General features: G+C 39.4%; 1 protein-coding gene across 1 annotated transcript; it reads right to left on the reverse strand.

Annotated features, from left to right (window-relative positions):
• Nucleotides 1-8,248: 8,248 nt before the first annotated feature.
• LOC307269442 (carbohydrate sulfotransferase 12-like) lies at nucleotides 8,249-10,850 on the reverse strand (the record flags this gene model as incomplete). The annotated part of the gene is made up of 4 exons (XM_080052410.1): nucleotides 8,249-8,510; nucleotides 9,003-9,310; nucleotides 9,452-9,595; nucleotides 10,680-10,850. 4 exons carry the CDS (start codon nucleotides 10,848-10,850, stop codon nucleotides 8,249-8,251), a joined length of 885 nt encoding a protein of 294 aa, XP_079908536.1.
• Nucleotides 10,851-21,245: the final 10,395 nt, after the last annotated feature.

Consider the following 21,245-nt stretch of genomic DNA (forward strand, 5'->3'; position numbering starts at 1 on the left):
ATTTCATATTACACATTATAGTAAATAAGTTAATAAGTTATCACATCACTTACCTTGCTGCAAACTTCTCTGATAGATGATTTGATACTGAGAGAATACCACTGGTCAGTACCTCAGACTACAGAAACATGCGTATACTGTTTCTACCGTACCGAGATCTTATCCTCTCAAAAAGTGTTTTGAGAGGACATATAAAACCGTATGTTGCAGCAATCAATAGACTGTTGAAAACATCCTCCTCCAGGCTGTGGCCTACAAATCAGCCACGCCTCCTGGCCTATCAACTGACAGGTGCTCAGTTGGGTAGAAGCCCAGACGGCTTATAAAACTTCCTCGTTGGCACTTCCCACGCAATGACAAAAATACAATGTGGTCCTATGAGTTCAACACAAAAAAAAGGGAAATTCATCTTACATCAGCCCCTGGGCCATTATCTATCCAAACCATCCTAGTTCCTACCTATGACCAGGGCCGCCCATAAGGGGTAGAAAGTGGGAAAGCTTTCTAGGGCCCAGCCCTTGGGGGGCCCATGGTCTTCAGAGGCCAAGAACCTAACTAAGCTTAACATTATTTTTTATATTTTTCTCCAAAGGTTTTTTTATTAAATCGCAGAGTAGCAAAGCAACTGCAGTACAATGGATTATAAATTTTTTCCCCTTTTTTTCCCCAGCTTAACATTATTTTTAACAGAAATATTCACTATAACCATTTAAAACTTGCCAATATCTACTCCTCCGCTACCCTCCGCTTTATGTCCGTCCTGTGTGCACGGCACGCTGAAAAAAAGTCACTAACCAATTTTAAAAAGCCTGGCTCAGAGCCAATAGCTGTTTATATTTACGATTTTGACGTTTCGGGGAATGAGCTAGACGGGGCACTGGCTCTGAGAGACAAATATTAACGTGGTTAGTATAAACATAAACAAACATTCACCAAGTGTTCGCTAGAGATTACTCTCAAAAAATAATCTAGTCTTGAAGAGCTTTTTTAAGTTTGAGTTACAGTAAAAAAAATTCATTGATGAATTCAGGTGTCTCCACATCAGATAAATGTAATTCTTCAATACAATTATGCATTACTTTCCTTTCCTTTTTTGTGTGCCATATGGTTACAAAATTTGGTTTTTATATATTGTTTTTGTTGTACAGTTTTGGCATATGGATTATTTTACCATTCTGAGTCATTCTGCTACTTGTGTCTGGGTATTATTCTATGAATTGTGAAAAGTATTTGGACCCCTCAGGTAAAACAGAAAACAGGTGTACCTTTTGTTGTTATTCTTCATTCTTATAAAGTGGACAGGGTTATTACTCTGTTATTTTCCTGAGTCTACAAAGAGGTTTAAATTCGTAACTTACATTTTTGTGTTAAAGAATTTCCCTTTGGGTACAATAACGTCCAACATCTTTGACCTATGTCTTCAGGTTGACACGAGTAGCCAGGTACAATTTGAAAAATTTTCCATGAGTTTCATGTCACATACTGAACATACTGCATAGACCAGACCCAGGTGTCACACCATAAGGATGTCTGACCAGTTCTTTACTGCACCTCAGGTCATAGGCGATATCTGTGAAAGTGTCCTTTGTTGTTGCCTGCTCCTGTGATAAACCTAGTGAATACTCAAGAAAACCAATGTTATTTTGTAAAAATCTGTTGAATATTAAGCAATTGCTTGAGTTTTAGGGTAAAACAATAAACGTGTAAGTAAGTCAGAAATGTGCTACTATTTTTGAAAATATATACAGTATAATAATCACAAAACAGTCCTTTTGCAGGGGCCCAGCCATTTGTGTGGGCGAGCCTGCCTATGACAGCATGGTGAATCAAAACATGACCTGCTTTGTTTATAGCTACATATTGGTTACAAGGAATTGTACTAAATGACCATTCCTTGTAACTATGTTGCAGCTCATAGGCTCTGTAACATCCTCCTCCAGGCTGTGGCCTACAATTCAGCCACGCCTCCTGGCCTATCAACTGACAGGTGCGCAGTTCGATTAAAGACCAGACAGTCTATAGAACCACTCTGCACGTGCACCGGCATTGAGACGGGTGCCGGTTTGTAGCGTTCTCTCTTCTTATTGGTTATCATCAGTAGTGGGATCCCCGAAAAGTTTATTTGCCGATTACATGCAGAGCGAGTGACTGAGAGATCGGCTATGTGAAATGCGCACACTATATAAGTGATCACTGTATGAATAAAGAGTGATTTAACACTTATATTAACATAAATAAATCGCTTACTTCACCTTTACTGTAAGATAAGAGATAGAAAATGTTTAGCTGTATGTGAATACCATACTCATCCATATGAAGAAACAGATCTAACTCATCAGCCTCATCAGCTCTGACACCATTTCTACAAAAGTGTATCAATCAATCAATCAATCAATCAATCAATCAATCAATCAATCTTTATTTATATAGCACTTTTCATACAATCAAATGTAACACAAAGTGCTTAATACAACTCCCCCCCCCCACACCCTCCACCCAGAGATATGCATACATGCAAAAACATTCCCCCTCCCACCCATCCATACCCCAAAATAAGAAATTCATTAAAAACAGGAAGGAAACTGCGCTGAGGAAACGCCATCATCAGAGAGAAAACACTAGAGACTGTAAAACTAAAACAATACAAAATAAAGAGATAAAATAAATAAGAGCTCTTTATAGCTATTAATAAAAACATTAAAAATAAAAATTATAGATACAAAATAAATAAAATTACATAGGATAGAAATTAATAAAATTAGAATTAAAAATAGTGTTAATAATAATCAATAAATAAAATAACTAATAAAAGTAGTTATAAAAAGTAAATAAAAGCAGGCTACATATATATATATATATATATAAATAAAATAGGCTATAAAAGATATAAAATAATTAAATAAATAATGAAATAACTGAATAAAAAGTTGCTTAATTAAAAAGTCTGACTAAAAAGGTAAGTTTTTAGTTTGCCCTTAAAAATATCAACACTCTCTCAAGTGACAACATGTAGATATTAAAAAGAGTTAGGCCTAAAATCGAACCTTGAGGAACGCCACAGTCCATTGTGTACTTATTTGATGAGCATTCCTCCAAGGTAACATAACATTTTCTGTCATTAAGATAGGATCTAAACCAGTTAAAAACAGTACCAGAGACACCAATCTGCTTGTAAAGTCTGTCTAAAAGAATTGAGTGGTCCACTGTGTCAAATGCAGCAGTAAGATCCAGCAATACCAGCACAGAGAGTTTTTTATTATCTAAATTGCACCTGAGCAGGGCTCCAGAGGGCACCTAATTTGGGCGCACGTGCGCCCGAAAATCTGGTGAGTGCGCCCAGATATTTTCACTGGTCGCACCAGTGCACCTGAATTTTTTCACGTCATATTATGTAATATTGGGTGCTGTGCTGCACGATTCATCTAATCAGGATGTGAGCTAGTGCAATTACATTCCGCACAAATGGCTGCGATTGCGATTTAATGTAAATGTGCGCGCGTGTTTAACGCGTTCCAACCGCTCCTCTCGTCTTTTTGGTAGCGCCCCTCGTCTCCTCTGACAGTGCGTGTGTGTGTGTAGTTGCGCGCGCACGGTGTGCAAGACAGGTGCGGACTATGGTGCAGACAGCAGAGTAAACAAACAAACATGGACTCCGACGCGCATCATCAGCATCCACGCTGAACTGTGACGGAAATCAAAGCCAACGTCTGCTATATGGGGATTTTTAAGATCCAGTACGGTGACGTTGAACACATTGAACTGCTGTCTAAAACTTGGAAAGTTATAGTAGCTATATGTCGCGTGGCGACCGGTGGCAACTCGCCCAGTGAGTCTATCAATTCAGTGCGGAGAAAAGTCGGATGCATGAGAGTGAAGGGCCACGCAAGTTTCAGTAAGTTGATAGAGACTATCGTCTCTGGAGGAATGCCTATATTTTCATGGGGATTTTTTTATTAATTTTTTATTAAGTGTTTTATTATTTTGCGAACATTGTAGGTAAGGGGTGTGCACGAGTAGCCGTGTACTCGTTTGGTAAATCATAAACGTTTAGGAAAAAATCAATAAATGAAAACCGTTTTTTTTTTTACTTTGGAAAATGATTATATTTCCAGGAGTGGTGGGCAATGTGATTAACTGTAGGCTACTAAAGCAGATAACACAACACATTATTGTGTTTGGTTACAATATTTATTCATTTAAATATTTAACTGCACGCTCCACCTTCAGTTTCACTTTTGTTTTCATCTCAGTCTCAAACAGCTGGACCGATCAGCTGGTCGGCTCCCAAGCCCAACGGCCCGACAGCGGGAGTCTGTCTAATGACATATCACTAGGCAGTTATGATCCCTTCAGTCAAAAAGCAAAATTATGAAATGACTACCTCTCTCTGTCTGTCTGCTTGTCTTTCTCGCGGCACACTGTCACCCCAACAGCATGGCAAAAAAAGTGACGTTGAACCCCTCCCCCCCCATATTACGGTTAAATGTGTAGGCCTACACTCAAAAAATTGCAAGCTGTAATCGTTTAGACATTTTTGTAAACCAAGTGTAGGCTGCTAGCCTAGTACTATTTTTTATATTTTCAATGATTCTTAATATGTGTTTAAATTGAGATCAGGTTTCAGAAATATCAATAATCTCAATTTTTCTTTGAAAACCAAGAATCATAATACCATTTATTTATTATATTGCATCGCAAATCGCAATATTGGCCACTATAGTTGCAATCACACAATTTCTCAAAAAGTACAGCAGTAATTGGGTGCACCCAAAATATATGCTGGTGCACCTAGATAAAAAAGTTAGGCGCACCGGTGCACCCAATGAAAAAGTTAGTCTGGAGCCCTGCCTGAGGTCGTTGAGCACCTTGATCAGAGCCGTCTCTGTGCTGTGCCTGGCTCGAAAGCCAGACTGGTACTTTTCAAAATTGTTGTGCGAGTTCATAAAATCATTTAACTGATTAAAAACAAGCTTCTCTAAAATTTTGCTTAAAAACGGCAGATTGGATACTGGTCTGTAGTTATTGGGAAGTGAGGGGTCTAAATGTATTCTCTTCAGAAGAGGCTTGACCATGGTAGTCTTTAAAGCTGTGGGGAAAATGCCCATCTGAAGAGAGTAGTTTATAATATTAAGAACATCCTTTTCTAAAAATTTAAAAACAGTTTTAAAAAAGGATGTGGGAATAGGGTCTAAAAGGCAGGTTGCTGTTTTTAATTGTGAACCAACTTTCCCCAGCATCTCAGCATCAACCAGGACAAACGTCTCTAGTGTTTCCTCATGTAAAAACAAAGATCCCTTGTGATTAAAATTCACAGGGGGAGTCTGACATAAATTGGATCTAATAGTTTCTATTTTGCTACTGAAGTGAGCTGCAAACTCTTCACATTCTTTTTTGGTTGACATACTTTCCGTCTTAATAAAAACAGGGTTAATTAAATGATCAATGGTTGTAAATAAGATTTTGGGGTTGTCCCGGTTATCAGTGATCAATTTTGAGAAGTATGTTTGTCTGGCTTGTTTCATGGCTTTATTGTAAATAGTGAGTTGTTCACGGATCGATGTCAGTAGCCTCACCAACATGTTTTGAAACAATTAGAAATTCCTAGTTAAACATTTGTCTGTCAAAGAAAATTGTCATTCAATCTTTGTAAAATATTTACTTTATTTACTTTAAATAAACCTTAAATAAGTGCTTGTCGAATGGATTTGTCTTGCATTACAGTTTATGAGATATATATCAATGGCATAATTTACCCCATGGTATTCTCTCCAACGACACAATTTACACCACACCGGGGGCAAGTTGTGCCACAAGACAACTTTTTTCCGAAAGCTATATTTCTTCAACAGTTTATTCCAGATCCAAAGTTTTTATTGCCAGGGATGCACAACACTCTGAAATATATGTACATATTTGAGTTGGAGACTTTACTGTTAAGTCCTCACTTTAAAGTCACTTTGAGTAAAAAGTGGCACATCTCACCCCACTCTCCCCTAATGGCAAGAGATTAAGTTATTTTTCAAAAACTTCATTTGATATGGGTCTCAAATCTTGATTGGTACCAGTTATTGGTGTCCAGGATATATCCTTTTTTAAGTGAACAGTAAGTAAGTTTCCCCCCTTTGTTGCTTTCAGGGAAAATGCATTCTTTACAATGAACACCAGGGGGCAGCATTCAGTTATGCCAAATGTTAAACCTGGTGCCAATGGAACACAGGTTGACTTACAGTATGTACACAGTATACCAGGGGTGGCCAACCCGCGGCTCTCGAGCCGCATGCGGCTCTTTGCCCAGCTTCGTGCGGCTCTTCAGTTCATATCAAATTATGTGATAATATTTTTTATTTATTTTTTTTTATACTTTTTTTTTGTGTGGGCCTATGTGTGTGCATGTTCGCAAATGTTTTTTTTTTTTTTTTTATGGGCCCCCCTCTGCCTTGGGCCCCCCCACGACTGTATACATTGTCTACCCAGTCCGTCGGCCCTGACTGTAGGAGTCCAGTCCTGTCATTATCACAGGGGCGGCCTTAACGATCTGGGGGCCCGTTTCAAGTCCTAGTGTGGGGCCCCCTGTTTTTTTTTTTTTTTTCTTTTTTTTTTTTTTTAATAAATAATGCTTGTGCATTCATGTGCAAGCTCCCCGCGAAAATAAAAACGCCCCCCCCCCCTGAAATCTTACTGGCCACCCCAGTGCCCCCCCCCCAGTTCAAATGTTATTTTTTATTTTCATTTTATTTTTTTTATTAAATTTTTTTCCTGATATGTATCCTAGTTCAGAGATGATATGTATTTTGTTTTCTTTCTTAACTTTTTTTGATAGGTAGTTGCCAAGTTCATCACACAAACACTCCAATCCACTGATATGAGATCAGTTTGCAATTTTCAATTACTAAATTAATGGTAGTACTGTGGCCACTAGAACTGGTCTCTGGTCAGCAAATGTCTTGAAAACAGCATAAGTGTGCTTGTGACATGCGTGCCACCCATGCATGTGTAAAGGCAAGTGTCCCAGCAGATTTTTGAAATCTGAATAAAAAAATTAAAGTTTGTAGTTAGCGAGTGTAACATGTTCTTAGCAAGGGCAGATTTTCATAAATAAAGATATATTTAACAAGATATTTGGTCAAAAGCTAGTGGTCATCCGTCCCTCTGTGCAGTTGTTAGGCATCTGGCTGCTAGCAAGTTATGTTGTCTTGCTAATTTTACTATTCATCTGTGCTGAAATAAATATTGACTTTTTCCTTTATTATCTTCGCCAGAATGCACCAGAATGCTTAGATTACATGTTAAAAACACAAAAAAATCTTCTGGGAGGGGGATGCCCCCAGACCCCCCTTCAGAGGTTTAGTTTTCTGACAAACATTACAATGGATACTAACATGATTTGGGCATTTGGGATTATAAATCATCTTTGAATTGGTTGTACAGCATATCACATGCTATTCATTCAGGGGTGCGATGGCCACCCCACTCTAACTCTGTGGCCCACCTTGGCCACCCCCAGTCAAAATTTCCTGGAATCGCCACTGTGTGTACCCGTGTGTACGATGTGGCTCTTTGCAGTAACACAGTAAAAAATGTGGCTCTTTGTCTCTGACTGGTTGGCCACCCCTGCAGTATACTGTCGTAATGCAACTGACTGTGGTTGGAATGTTGCCTGCCCAGATAGACAGTTCCACATATTGATAACATTCAGAATCAGACTCAATACGTTTGTATGACATTACAAAGGTGGCACATCTGTACAATGTATTGCAGTACCCTGGAAGATAGCTATTTGTTTTACTTTAAGTTTCATTTAGACAGTCTTCTTTGTGTGGGGAGATTGATATGATAGATTATTTAGTGTTGCTTTTGATGACAAAAGCTCTTTTTAATCATTAAAGTACATTTTTAATAGGTTTTATTGCACATGAATGATTGAACCCCTCTCTGTAGACACACTGTTTTGGACATCGTGAGTAGATAACAAGTACATTTAAGGGGAAAATTGTGCTCCAGACATTCTATTCTTAATCCCTAATAACAGCTCCAATTTTAAATATTTTTACTTTTAAACATAATAGCAGTTAATATTGGAAGACGGCCTTTTGTCCCACTTCTCAAGAATCACTGATACGTTTTACATAACGTACCAACTTTTTCGGAATTGTGGTGGTAAATCAAGCCATTCATCAAGCAACAGAGCTCCTAATGTAACAAAGCCAATAAGTCAAATATTTCCTTATCAAAAGGAAAATGTGGTTTCTTATCCCCAAAATCCTGACATCATCTCACCATCGAGCAATTCATCAGGCCTCCTGTAGCCAAAGAGCCTGAAGTCCTCCTCATACAGCTCGTACAGCTTCCTCCTGTCCTCTAGGGGCACTGTTCTGAACCAGTCCAATGCAGAATCATGTGCAGTCATGTTTTCAAAGGAAGGAGGGAACCTAATGTCGCCCTCATTTAGGATCTTCAGTAGCTGCTCAGCGTCCTCCTGTAGAGTCTCCTGATGGCCAACATAGTCATACCTGAGAGTACAACAAGCAACATTAAACTATAGGTTAAAAAGACTGGTTCTCTATTTACATTCAATTCATTTGTTATTGTCACATTTTAGCAATAAAAGGAAGAATTTTAACTTATTTCGATGCCATTTTACAGAAGAGGAAAACAGTGACTTGGAAAAATTATCCTACAATTTTTTTTGTTTAAAATAAAAATCAACTGCCAAAACATTGTATGTGCATTCTGGAAGGACCTGCCCAGATGACCTGATATAGCTTTCAATGTAGTTGGAGATTGAAATAACTTTGATGATTATTAATACAAGACACCTAGCAACTGATATTTTAAAAATATTGAGATCATAAAAAACATTTATAATTCTTATTTATTTATTTATTTATTTAACGTTTTCCTCCCAGTGGTTATATTTTTTGGTGTATTGTTTCAAATCTTGTTCCACTTTGCCAGTACATGACCTCTATAGCTGCAGCCCTGCCTACAAGAAATGGCCTTACTTTATGAGACAGGGATGGCACAGGCGATGCATCTGCCTCCAGTGCTCGTCTAAGGGCCTCCTTCTCTCCGTCATTGGGTCCAGCAGGTACTGAATGAAGTTATAAAATGAGGGGCGCATGCCGGATGCATACGCCTCATCCACTGACTGTGGTGGAGTAGGCTGGTTGCCATATAGGCGCAGTATGTCCCGGGCATAGGCTTTGTAGAAATCCTTATTGTGCCCCTGGAACTTGTCTCGGTAGGCCGAGATGAGACGGACAAACGGGTCCCGGACAAACAGGAACTTGGTGTAATGCTTCAGCTTTGCCTGTAATCAACAAATCAGTTTACATCAACCCTCTGTCACACTAACACTCTTCTGCTTTATTCAAATGCTCATGGGACTAACTATCTCACATGCTTTATCTTTTAAACTTTAAGGAAACCTCTGAACATTTTGTGAACTGACCTTCATCTCTGGTATCGGGGAATCGATTAGGCGAGGGAACAATTTAGGGTTGTGGACCAACTCTGTAGGTATGGAGATTAGGTCGTCATATGGTTCGCTCTGTTTCAGGACATACATAACCCTCTTCCAGTTGGAACACGCCACCTGTACATAAGAATAAGTCTTAAGGCCTTTACACACCGGGCGCGTTTTATTCGTGCGATTATTCCGTTAATTAACAAACGTATACAGAGTCAATACAACCTTCCACACCAGCGCCATCATTTCGCATCGCGAATTTGCGTTTTTTATTTTTTCGAACCGAGTTCGATTTTTCTGGGACGTCGCTTCTAAAGTGAGACGCGACAAAATTCACATTTCAAAACATTCGCTTTTACGTTGCGTTTATTTGCGTCGCGCCCGGTGTGCAAAGGCCTTTAGGGGTTGATCTACTAAGGTACAAAAATAGCGTGCTAAATTACGTGAGCATTCTAAAAAAATTGCATGTTTGGTTTGTGTGGTTGTGCTTGTGATCAACTAGTAACAACGCAAATGACAACAGGTTAGAGGTAGTAGATTTGAAGATGGTTTGCGTTTGTTACTGGTTTCCATGTTTGGACATAGAGCAGGGTGACAGCAAGAGCAAAAAAGAGAAATATAATGCTATAGAATTAGAAGTGTTATCGGAAAAGGCAAAGATATGTATTGTTGAGCAAAGAAAATTTATATTATTCCAAGAAACGCGATATGTGACAGTCTCTATCAGAAAGTAAATGCTGTTGAAACAAGAACTGATGAAATTAAGAGAATAGGGCATGACATAAGGAAGAACAAAATAAAAAATAACTCATCATAAATCCTCTGTGAATAAAATAGGTCCAGGTGAGTACAGTCAATCACTAATGATTGACCAGACATTTCAGGGTCAGCTATTGGTGTTGGCGGGCTCGCATGATCCACATTGTGTCCTGTGTTTCCTGGCGGCTCTTCAGATGAAAATAAAGGTAGGGGGTGGGGCTCATGCGCAGTTACTAGATACCCTATGGTAAAACCAAAATTACTTAACTTGTGCTCTAAGGTTCCACCAAAGGGTTGCTCAAATGATAGGGCAAGTGGGGAAGCCCCATTAGCCAACAGTTTAAATACACTGGTTTGTACAAAGATTTTTAAAAAAGGCCACTTAGTCACTCTGAACCCCCCTGTGCCCACCTCTGACTGTGTGTGCTATGTGTGTTTTTGTTTGTATTACCTTGGGAATATAACAGTAGATGATGCCGTGCTTGTCATTCACAATCAGATGGGACAGATCTTTGTTCTTCATGTCTTGTAAGATGCGCTTCCCCTGGGAAAATGACTCTCTGTCAGCATCACACATTTCTCTTAGCAGTTGCTTTCTGGCTTCCTGCCGCTGATGGATCATCTTTGCTGTGATAAGAAGAATACGAGTATTTCTTGTTTTCTGTATTGATTCTGATTATTGTGTGGTTGTGAAATGATTCATGGTAAAATAATAGAGCTTTATGGTGTTTTTGTTCTTGAGGAGATGACGTACAGGTGTGAAAGTCAGAGGCCATGGGCCTTTATTGAAAGCCCCACTTAGTTAAATAAATGCACTGTGTCACATGTAATCCAAAAGTAATCGGGGTGAGGTTGTAGATCTACGTTTTTGCTAATCCACTTATCAATTCTTAGTCCATTTCAAATGCAGTGAACACATTATACAAACAAAACATAGTTTTAACAAATCAGATCATTTTCTAACCAGGACCACAGCAGGAACAGTGAAAAATATACTGATATTTACACATACTGATATTGTACCTTTCTTTCCTTGCGAGGTGTTCCATTGGTCAAAGGATAATATAATAAGGGACAAGGATCCCATTAATCCAAAGAGGAGCAGGATTTTTTCGTGTGATTTCATGGTAGCTGGTGTCATGAAACGAGTCAGAGTTTGTCAATCAACAAGAAACAATACAAGTACTAAATGTTCTTAACTATAAAGACTCTAAATATGATAATTGCATAATTGTAACTTAGAGTTTTTCGTTATCAAATTCTGACCTTTAACACTAACCAATAACGCAAGGGCTCTGACAATAATGAAAGTTATTTTTATAATAAAATAATTCCTTCACACACATTGCCCAAAGTGTTTTTCTTTTTCCTTTTTTTTTGCATTACATGAAACAAACAAATGAAATATGATCTTACCTGTACAGAGCAGACCTACATCATTCATAATATATTGAGCATAGGAGCCAATATGATTAAATATCAACATTTAAATAATAATACGTTATATTTTACAGGAAATGTCCCCCTAATGTGAAATCTAACAATTTGGGAAAATGATCAGCTCATATGATCAGGCAATCGTGTAATAACTACAACAGACCTAGTGATGATGACTGAATAAATAAATACAAATTAATTATTCGAGAAACAACAAGCAATATTGGATGATTTAATATTAAAAATTATAATAAGTTCTCACATCACTCACCTTTCTGCAAACTTCTCTGATAGATGATTTGATACTGAGAGAAAACCACTGGTTATAACCTCAGACTACAGAAACGTAAGGACACTGTTTCTGTCAATATTTTCGTTAATTACCGAAAACAGTACAGGCCTGTTTTACTGGATTTGAGGCCGGACGCACCCTATTGCTGTTTGATACACACTGTAAAAAAATTCCTGGCTACCTAATTGCATTACTTTCACGGTATGGTCACAGTAATTTCCTGTACATATTTTCACAGTAATTTACAGTAAATAGTTCACAGTAATTTACAGTAAATAAATCACAGCAAATTACAATAAAAATACAACTGCATACAGTATCTTCACAGTTACCATGCCCATGGAATTACTGTGATATAGCGATATATAGCTGTGTTATTACAGTACCTTGCGGTACTTAAATTACAATTAATAGCTGTATTTTAAATGTTTTACTATGAAAGTAATGCAATTAGGTAGCCAGTAATTTACTGTAAATTCACTGTTATCTTTCCCATGGAATTACTGTGATATAGCAATATATAGCTGTGTTATTACAGTACCTTGCGGTACTTAAATTACAATTAATAGCTGTATTTTAAATGTTTTACTATGAAAGTATTGCAATTAGGTAGCCAGTAATTTACTGTAAATTCACTGTTGTCTTTCCCATGGAATTACTGTGATATAGCAATATATAGCTGTGTTATTACAGTACCTTGCGGTACTTAAATTACAATTAATAGCTGTATTTTAAATGTTTTACTGTGAAAGTAATGCAATTAGGTAGCCAGTAATTTACTGTACATTCACTGTTGTCTTTCCCATGGAATTACTGTGATATAGCGATACATTGTAACTTTAAAAACATGCGTCTAAAGTAAAAGGAAAACAAAGAAAACAGGCAATTTTTTCAATTCAATATTTATTTACACATTAATACATTTAACTTTTTCAAACAAGTTGGGAGTACGATTCGGAGAACCTTATAATCTGTAGAAATAATTACATTTTTAAGCCTAAAAATCTGAACTTGTGTTTTTGTGACGTAAACATTTGATCTAAGTAGTTTTGTTTTCACATTAACTAACACAATATACTGCTGGTGCAAAGTGTTGTAATGTTTGTGTGTGTGTTTAACAATTTCAAGCACATTTCAAACCTTGAAAACACAACATTTTGAATCAAACTTTATGAACCATGCTTTCAACTATAAATGTACAATAGTTATTCATCCTTTCCACTGAGTAGCAGTTCGGTTTGGCAGGGCACGGTAACCCATAGGTCTGAGTGGCAGAGATCCCAAATCAACCTATGGCAGCTGTAACTGTGACATGTGGTGCGGCAGTGGCGAAGTGGGTAGGGAGCTCGCCTCTGGTGTGCAGGGTCGGAGGTTTGATCCCCCATCTCCCCGCCACATGTCGAAGTGTCCCTGGGCAAGACACTGAACCCCGAATTGCTCCCGATAGTTAGCTTAGTTAGCTTAGCACCCTAGTGCTAAGCCTACCCTGCGTGGTAGCTGCTGCTATCGGTGTATGAATGTGTGTGTGACTGGGTGAATGTGTACAAAAAAACAATGTAAAGCGCTTTGAGTCTGTGATAAACGGAGATATAGCGCTATACAAGTCTATTTACCATTTACCATGTGGTATGCCATTTCTGTAACGGCTGGACAGGGAGGACACAGGCACAGAGACAGTACCAATTTAAGAGGATTTCTTCAGAAGGAATCTGGGGTTTTGGGCCGGTCTCTGGAGTGGGCTGACAGGCATGGGGGTCCAGGGGGAAGTGCCAAGGGGAGAATCCGGGGAGACGAGCAGAGGCAGGCAAGAGGAGGGGTCCAGGGAGGGAGAGCTGGCTGACGAGGGCTGGAGCTGGTGGCTGGAGTCTGGCAGACTGACAAAAAAGAACAGAATTTAGCAACAAGCTAAATGCAGGCAGAACTACAAAAGGTCTAGGTGGCTGGAGAGTTACTGACTGGGTCACAGAGTTTACAATCTGGCAGTGTCTGGAAGGTAGGGCCGGGTATATGAAGAGCAGTTGATTGTTGATTGATGGCAGCTGTGAATGCTGGGAACTGACTCCAGCACACCTGGGGCGGCAGTGGCGAAGTGGGTAGGGAGTTCGCCTCTGGTGTGCAGGGTCGGAGGTTCGATCCCCCGTCTCCCCGCCACATGTCGAAGTGTCCCTGGGCAAGACACTGAACCCGGAATTGCTCCCAATAGTTAGCTTAGTTAGCTTAGCCTAGTGCTAAGCCTACCCTGCGTGGTAGCTGCTGCTATCGGTGTATGAATGTGTGTGTGACTGAGTGAATGTGTACAAAAAAACAATGTAAAGCGCTTTGCGTCTGTGATAAACAGAGATATAGCGCTATACAAGTCCATTTACTACCTGACTCCAACCCTGCAATTACACCAGGGGCCTATTGCATAAAAGTGGAATTAAGATATCCAGGATGATTGATAAAGCCAGCCTTGACAAAGTCTAGCCTGGGCACTTTGGATTAGTCAGTTGCATAAACGCCAATCCAGGATGTAAAGGGGCTGCTTTGTCAAGCCAGGTGTAATTATGTTAAGTGCCAGCCCACAGCTTTCAGAAGTAGACCCAAAGATCGAACACAGATTTACTGATGGAAAAATGGAAAAGACGGCCCATTTTCCCACAATGCCTTGCTAGTTTAAACCGTAAATCAGGGGTCAGTTCATTTCATACAGGAGATGTATTCTCTGCCAACTGTTCTTGATGTCCCTGCATTGTTTTATGATAAAATAGTTGACAGTGAGCAGTCTGCAGGTGCATCTAAAAAAATTAATATCATGGAAAGTCCATTCAAAAAGTGAAACTTTCATAGATTCATTACACAAAGTGAAATATGTCAGGCCTTTTTTTTGGATGATTGATAGATCATGGAATAAAAAATCCAGTATCTCAAAATGTTAGAATGTTACATACAACCAATCAGAAAAAGGATTTATAATACAGAAATGTCGACCTTCTGAAAAGTATGTTTATTCTAGATTAATTTCACTTCATGTGTAATGAATTTATAGAATATAGTTAAGTTTCACTTTTTGAATTCAATTACAGAAAAAATAAATTTTAATTTTAATTGAATTTTGTTTCAGATGCACCTCGATATAGTTATAAGTACAAAGTGAATTTATTTGACCCACACTTGCAACGTCATCTGCCATCGATAATCAATTGTATAAATATAGCCTCCAATATGAACAGACTATCACATAAATTATTATAATTTATATCATTGCATCTTAATCTATTGTGGTGCACCATGAGCTGTACGTGTGTTTCTGAGCTATGGGTCTCTTGTGTCGCCCCCTATATGGATTGGGCTTTAAAAGCCTTGGGAGACATGCTACCACACATGTTGCCATTTCCAGCAAGTTTCATGATGATAGGACCTATGTTCAATGAGTTAAGGGCAATTAGCTGCTAAGCCCAGCCCCTGCGTAAACATTTTGGTCAATGGCGGCCATGTTTTTCAAGATTAGTAGAATGGCTTGCAAAACATGGCCGCCATTTACCAAAACATTTAGGTTGCGTTCCGAATCGCATACTCTTTCTTTTTTCTATTCTACATACTACATCCGACGATAAAAAGAATCTAGTTAGGATGCAGTAGGACAGGGCAGTATTGGGACATACTTTTCTCTCTTATTTCATCATAACATTGCGCCTTGATCTTGCCTCTTGCTTTTATATCCGTCGCATCCCCGTTTGTTTTCATATGGAGGCTTCGTCGATGTTACGTCACTTCACGTGCGCACTGGATTGTGGGTCAGAATCGCCCAAATAGGATGCACTTTTCAACACTAACAATCTTGGCCGCATGAAGTAGGACATCCGGGTACTTCTAACCATCCTAAATCTGGCCACAAGAATCGGGACATCCTAAATCTTTTTTCTACATACTATATAGTAGAAAGTATGCGATTCGGAACGCAACCTTACGCAGGGGCAGCTCAGCTGTCTCTGCCCCACCCATCCCTCCCTCTGCGTAGAATGTTTAGTAGTTGCGTTTTAATTTCATCCAACAGCTAGATCTGGCTCGTTAGCACCTTTACATGGTAAACAGGGTTTATGCTGCACGGAAAGAATATATACAGTCTATGGATCAGAGCCGTAGATAGGCACTGGCCGCGGCAGCAAAGTAACTAGTGACATCATATTAGTGGGACACAGTTTAGCCAGCTGATTAATTAATTGAAGAGGAAAAACACCACATTTACACTTTTTTCTAAACACAAGACACATTTTACATTGATATCCATTCGAAGTTCAATATTTTCCGTAAGAATGTGCTTACATGTGGATTAATCAGTCCACGTCCTTTCAATATAATCAACAGTATATCAAGTCAACAATATTTGGAATAAAAGCATATTTTAGGCTTTAGAAACATTTACATTTTCATAAAAAAAATTAAAAGATCGTGGAAAAAATTTACACATTCTATTTTCAGACTAACTGTTAACACATTTAACCGCAATAGTTTAAGATTAACCACCTATTAATGCTAAAACTGAGAGGGACTTACCTTATCATTGAAGCTTCTTCCTCCTCTGTCTTCACTTGGCGCCGAATGGCAGCTAACTGCTCGGTGACGGTTAAAAGTCGCGGGACCTCCCACAATGCAGTGCGTTAACGTAAATTACTGTGTTTTCACAGGGAATGGTCTGAATACAGTATTTAACTGTGGAAAATTACAGTAACATGTTGTGAAATCCTTGTAATGCAAATATCACAGTAAATAACAGTAACATTTGAAATTACAGTATTACATTGTGAACATACAGTTAGAGCCTGTATAGTGATTTTCACAGTAATTTATTGTCAAATTTTACAGTTAAATATTGTGAAATCCTGGTTACTTTTTACAGCGCAGGCACAGATAGGCGTTCCCACGGTGTGACTAAGAGATGCGTCATGGGAGGCATTATGCAACCTGTAATGTCCTTCAAATAAAAATTCGGGAAGACATTTGCTGTTCTAAAATAAAGAGACGGTTGTTACTACGTCAAAAAGTTCCAGTTAATCTGGGCTAGTTTTAACGTGTTGAGTAAGCAGCATTAATCTGTTTTTGTCTAAAGAGACTCCATCTGATCAAGGGTTTCTCCCCAAAATAGACATTATACAGAGTCTTGGACGGTAGATTACCAACAGATGAAGGGTTGCACTTTAAATGTGATTAAATGAATTATAAAGAGTTGAAACATAAAGAGATAATATAATTAGAGAAAGGAATAACAAGTATTTTTTTAAGGGTTGCTCTTTACATTTTACCGATTCAAGGAATTGGATTTTTTGAAAAAGGGTTACCATTCTAAATTTATAAACCGTTTTGGGGTTTATTGTTAAGGGGCTGGGAGAAAGCCACATGTTTGTTTGTTCCTGTTTGAATACAATTGCTCACTACTCAGTGAGAATCTTATTTTTAGCTGAATATTTAACTAAATATGCTCCTTTTTGTGTTTCAAATAAAAAATTTGAAAAGGAGGGGAGTTTGAGAGAACACATTAATTAAAAATAGTATAAGTACATGTTAAAGAAAGGTAATAAGTACAATATTTAATAAGGCCACATAAAGAAAACACTACAAGCAAAGTAAGGTTAAAAAGGGATAATGAGTTATAAGTGATTTATTTAGGGTTTAGGATCAATCTCTATTGAATAGAGTAAGAACAAAAACCTACTATTGTAGTATTGTTTGTTGTTAATGTTACAGTTAGCTTTTCCAAAAAGTATTACTGCACAGCTTTACATCAAGTGTGAGTAGATTACACGTATGTGCATTGATACAGTAAACCTAGGTTACAAAATTAAGTAAGGCAAACAAAACTTCCCATAACAAAGACAAGATCAGTTCTCTAATAAGGAGTTGAGAGTTATTTAGAATTTTGTGTTAGATAGGATTATCTTCCCTATCTCTCCTTTTCTCTGTCTATATCTGTCTTTCTTGATGGCCTCGATAAAAAACAAGGTGCAGAATCTTGATTCCTTCTGTGAACAATTGGGGGAATATCGTGCTGTGATCTAAGATGCTAAGCTACGCTCTCAACTTGTGCTATCAGCGTGATGTCACTGGCAAGGCCATGTCGTGATGTCACTGGCCAGCTGACAGCCGAAACCGAGGGTCGTCTTCCGTCCTCCACACAGCTCAACTCATCCCAGCCAGCTCTACACAGACAGCTAGAGTCACTCAGCGCCTGTCAGTCGGGTCAGCTCTTCGGGTTCGAAACCGGACAAGCAGTTCCTTCTACCGCCGGCAGGATCGCCAACAGACGGGGGATCAAGGGGTTCCAGCAGTCATCAACGTCATCATCTGGCGTCGAGAGGTCTTCGCTCTCGTCTCTCTTCTCAACGGATCCAGTTGCACGAGTCATCGATTCCCAGCTACGCACCACTGCAGGGTGCACTGGGGGGTTCCTCCAGCCTCCCAAAATAGTTTAAATGGGGGGGGGGGGCTGTTGCGTTGTGCCTTTCCGCACTGGGAGAGAAGTGCCTTGTGAAGCAATTCAAGAGGTTGTGCCTTCCGCACTAGAAAAAGAGTTGCTTTTGAAGCAATTCAAGATATATTCGCGGTTTTGGACATCGGTCCGAAGACCAAAGAATGAAAGACAATTGTATTAGTTTTTGTCATAATATGCTGTTCATTATTGTCATTGAATTTTAAAAGGGTCTAACAGGTTTTATAAAGGTTCATACTATTGAGTTAACAGTGGCCACTGCAGTTTCATTTTGCCAAAGTTTATCATTATTGATTTTTGTTGAGTTTGAAGGTTTTGCATTTTTCATGCTCTAAGTTTGAATGTTGAAATTCTCTTTTGAGCGTTGTTATGAAACAACGAAGGAGGGCAGTGTAGGAATTTCTAACATTATATTGTCATTTTTAAAGAAGTTAGTACAAACTTTGAGTTAAGCAAGAAAGGCCACACAGGTCATATAATGACCTTAGCCCACAAGCTGCACAACAACAGCTGTCGCAGACACAGCAGAAAGATAGGAACACGTATTGCAATATCTTGCTACAAATAGCCCAGATTTGATATTAGATATGTTACACACAAACATACACACATGCACACTCTCACTCACACACATGCACACTCTCACTCATACACGCACACAAACACACACACCCAAGTGCCTGATAAAAGGCCATAGTGCTTTGCACTAGGCGCTCTTCCGCACGAGGATGTGAGGACTGGGTCAGGGCTCCCCTTTTCAAAGTTTGGTTAAGAGTAGGCTAATTCTGGTAAGATCAGAATGATTGTAATTGTAAAGCCTAACAACCGGCTCTACATTAGCCCTGGTTGGTGCGGTGTGGGAGAACTCTTGTCGTACGCGTGATGTGGTGCTCATAATAAATGTCTAATACATATTTCTGGTTTGAGTGCTGTGACCCATTTATTTCATCACTTGGTCCAGAGCAAACATAAGGCGACACGCTGCCACGGTACAAACGGTTTGCTTTTCCCCAAAACACACACACCTGGCCGTGCCCGGTGATTAGCTATATGCCTTTAGTTGAGCCCAAAGCTCCACCCAGTGGTAACACACAAAACTACATATCACAAAATAAAACAAACAAAAGAGTGACATAATGGCTCCAACACACCGGCCCCTAATTGTCTATGGCAGGATGGCATAAACAATTTCAACATATATTTACATAATTGGAGCCAATAAACCATATGAAATAAACTAATAAATCAAAAACACCTCTTTAAGAGGTTACCAAGGTTATTTGCAATTTATGTTGCAGCCTCTTGCAGAAGACAAAGCTTTGTCACTGGTCTGTCCATTACGCTGGTCTTGGTTTGTACTTGTGCAGAACGCACCAGTCCTTTCCTGTCTGGATATGTCAGTAGAACTCTTCCAAGCAACCAGGAACTGCGTGGGGCTGTTGCATCTCCTGTTCCATTGTGTTGCCATTGATTTCAGCATCCTCTTGCATCAGTTCTTTTCTTTTACGGCTCATCTCCTGTAGAGCCCTCCTGATTTTCATCATCCACGCAACTGACCTCTTCAACCTTCTCCAGTCAGAAAAGTAGGTTAATAGTTGTTTAGTAGCATTTGGTCCATCCTCGACAACCACTGCATTAGCTGTGAGCTCCACTTTGACCTCCGGGTCATCAACCGCAATACTGGAATCCAAGATGCTTACTGGCCAGGTATCTTGGGATTTCCAAAGGAATTCGGGCCCTTCGATCCATCTTCGGTTTGCCAAAAAATGATCTATCATTAACCCCCTTGAGGCTTCGTCGGCAGGGTTCTGGGTGGTATTGATGTACCTCCACTGAGAGACATCGGTTGTTCTGTGGATGGTAGAGATCCTGTTCGCCACAAAGGTTTGAAATCTTCTGTCCTCGTTTCTGATATACTTCAAAACTGAAGTACTATCCGTCCAGAAACATGATTTGTTAAGTGGAAGCTGTAGTTCCATTCTAAGCATTGTATCCACCCGAACAGCCAGAACAGCAGCAGTGAGTTCCAAACGAGGAATAGTCACATGCTTTAGTGGTGCCACTCTGGCTTTGCCTAGCATGAAAGAGACATGGACACGGTTGTTGCTGTTCTGCATCCGGAGATATGTCACAGTACCATATCCGCTTTCACTGGCATCTGAAAAATGGTGCAGTTGGCCCTGGGTGAGTTGTCCAAAATCTGATGGCTTCAGGCATCGCTCTACCTTGAATGCAGTCACTCTTTCCAGGTCTTGTACCCATTTAATCCACTGCTGTTTGAGAGCTGAGGGAATTTGATCATCCCACCCATTGCTCCTCCTACACAGATCCTGTAGGATTAGTTTAGCTGGAAGTGTGAGTGGTGCAAGAAATCCTAGAGGATCATAGACTGAGCTGACCACCGATAGGATCCCACGTCTTGTATAGGGTTGTTCCTTGAGTGCCATCTTGAACTTGAAAGTGTCGGTTTCGACACACCAATGAAGACCAAGGGCTCTCTCCACTGGCAACTGGTCTCTGTCCAAATTCAACTCGTGTAGAATCTTTGCTCTCTGCTTCTCTGGAATGGAAAGCAATACACCACGACTGTTGCTAATCCATTTTGTGAAATGGAAGCCTCCTTTTTGACAAACAGCTGTCAAGTCTCGAACCATTTCCACAGCCTCTTCCTCAGACGGCAAGCTTTTTAGACAGTCGTCCATGTAAAAGTTCCGATTGATTGTGCCAAGTACTCCAGCAGGGAAACTGTTCTGGTTATCCTCTGCAGTCTTTCGTAGAGCATAACAAGCACAGCTGGGAGATGACACTGCCCCAAAAAGATG

This window comes from Ammodytes marinus (assembly GCF_949987685.1).
Source record: "Ammodytes marinus genome assembly, chromosome: 23".
Lineage (NCBI taxonomy): Eukaryota > Metazoa > Chordata > Actinopteri > Uranoscopiformes > Ammodytidae > Ammodytes > Ammodytes marinus.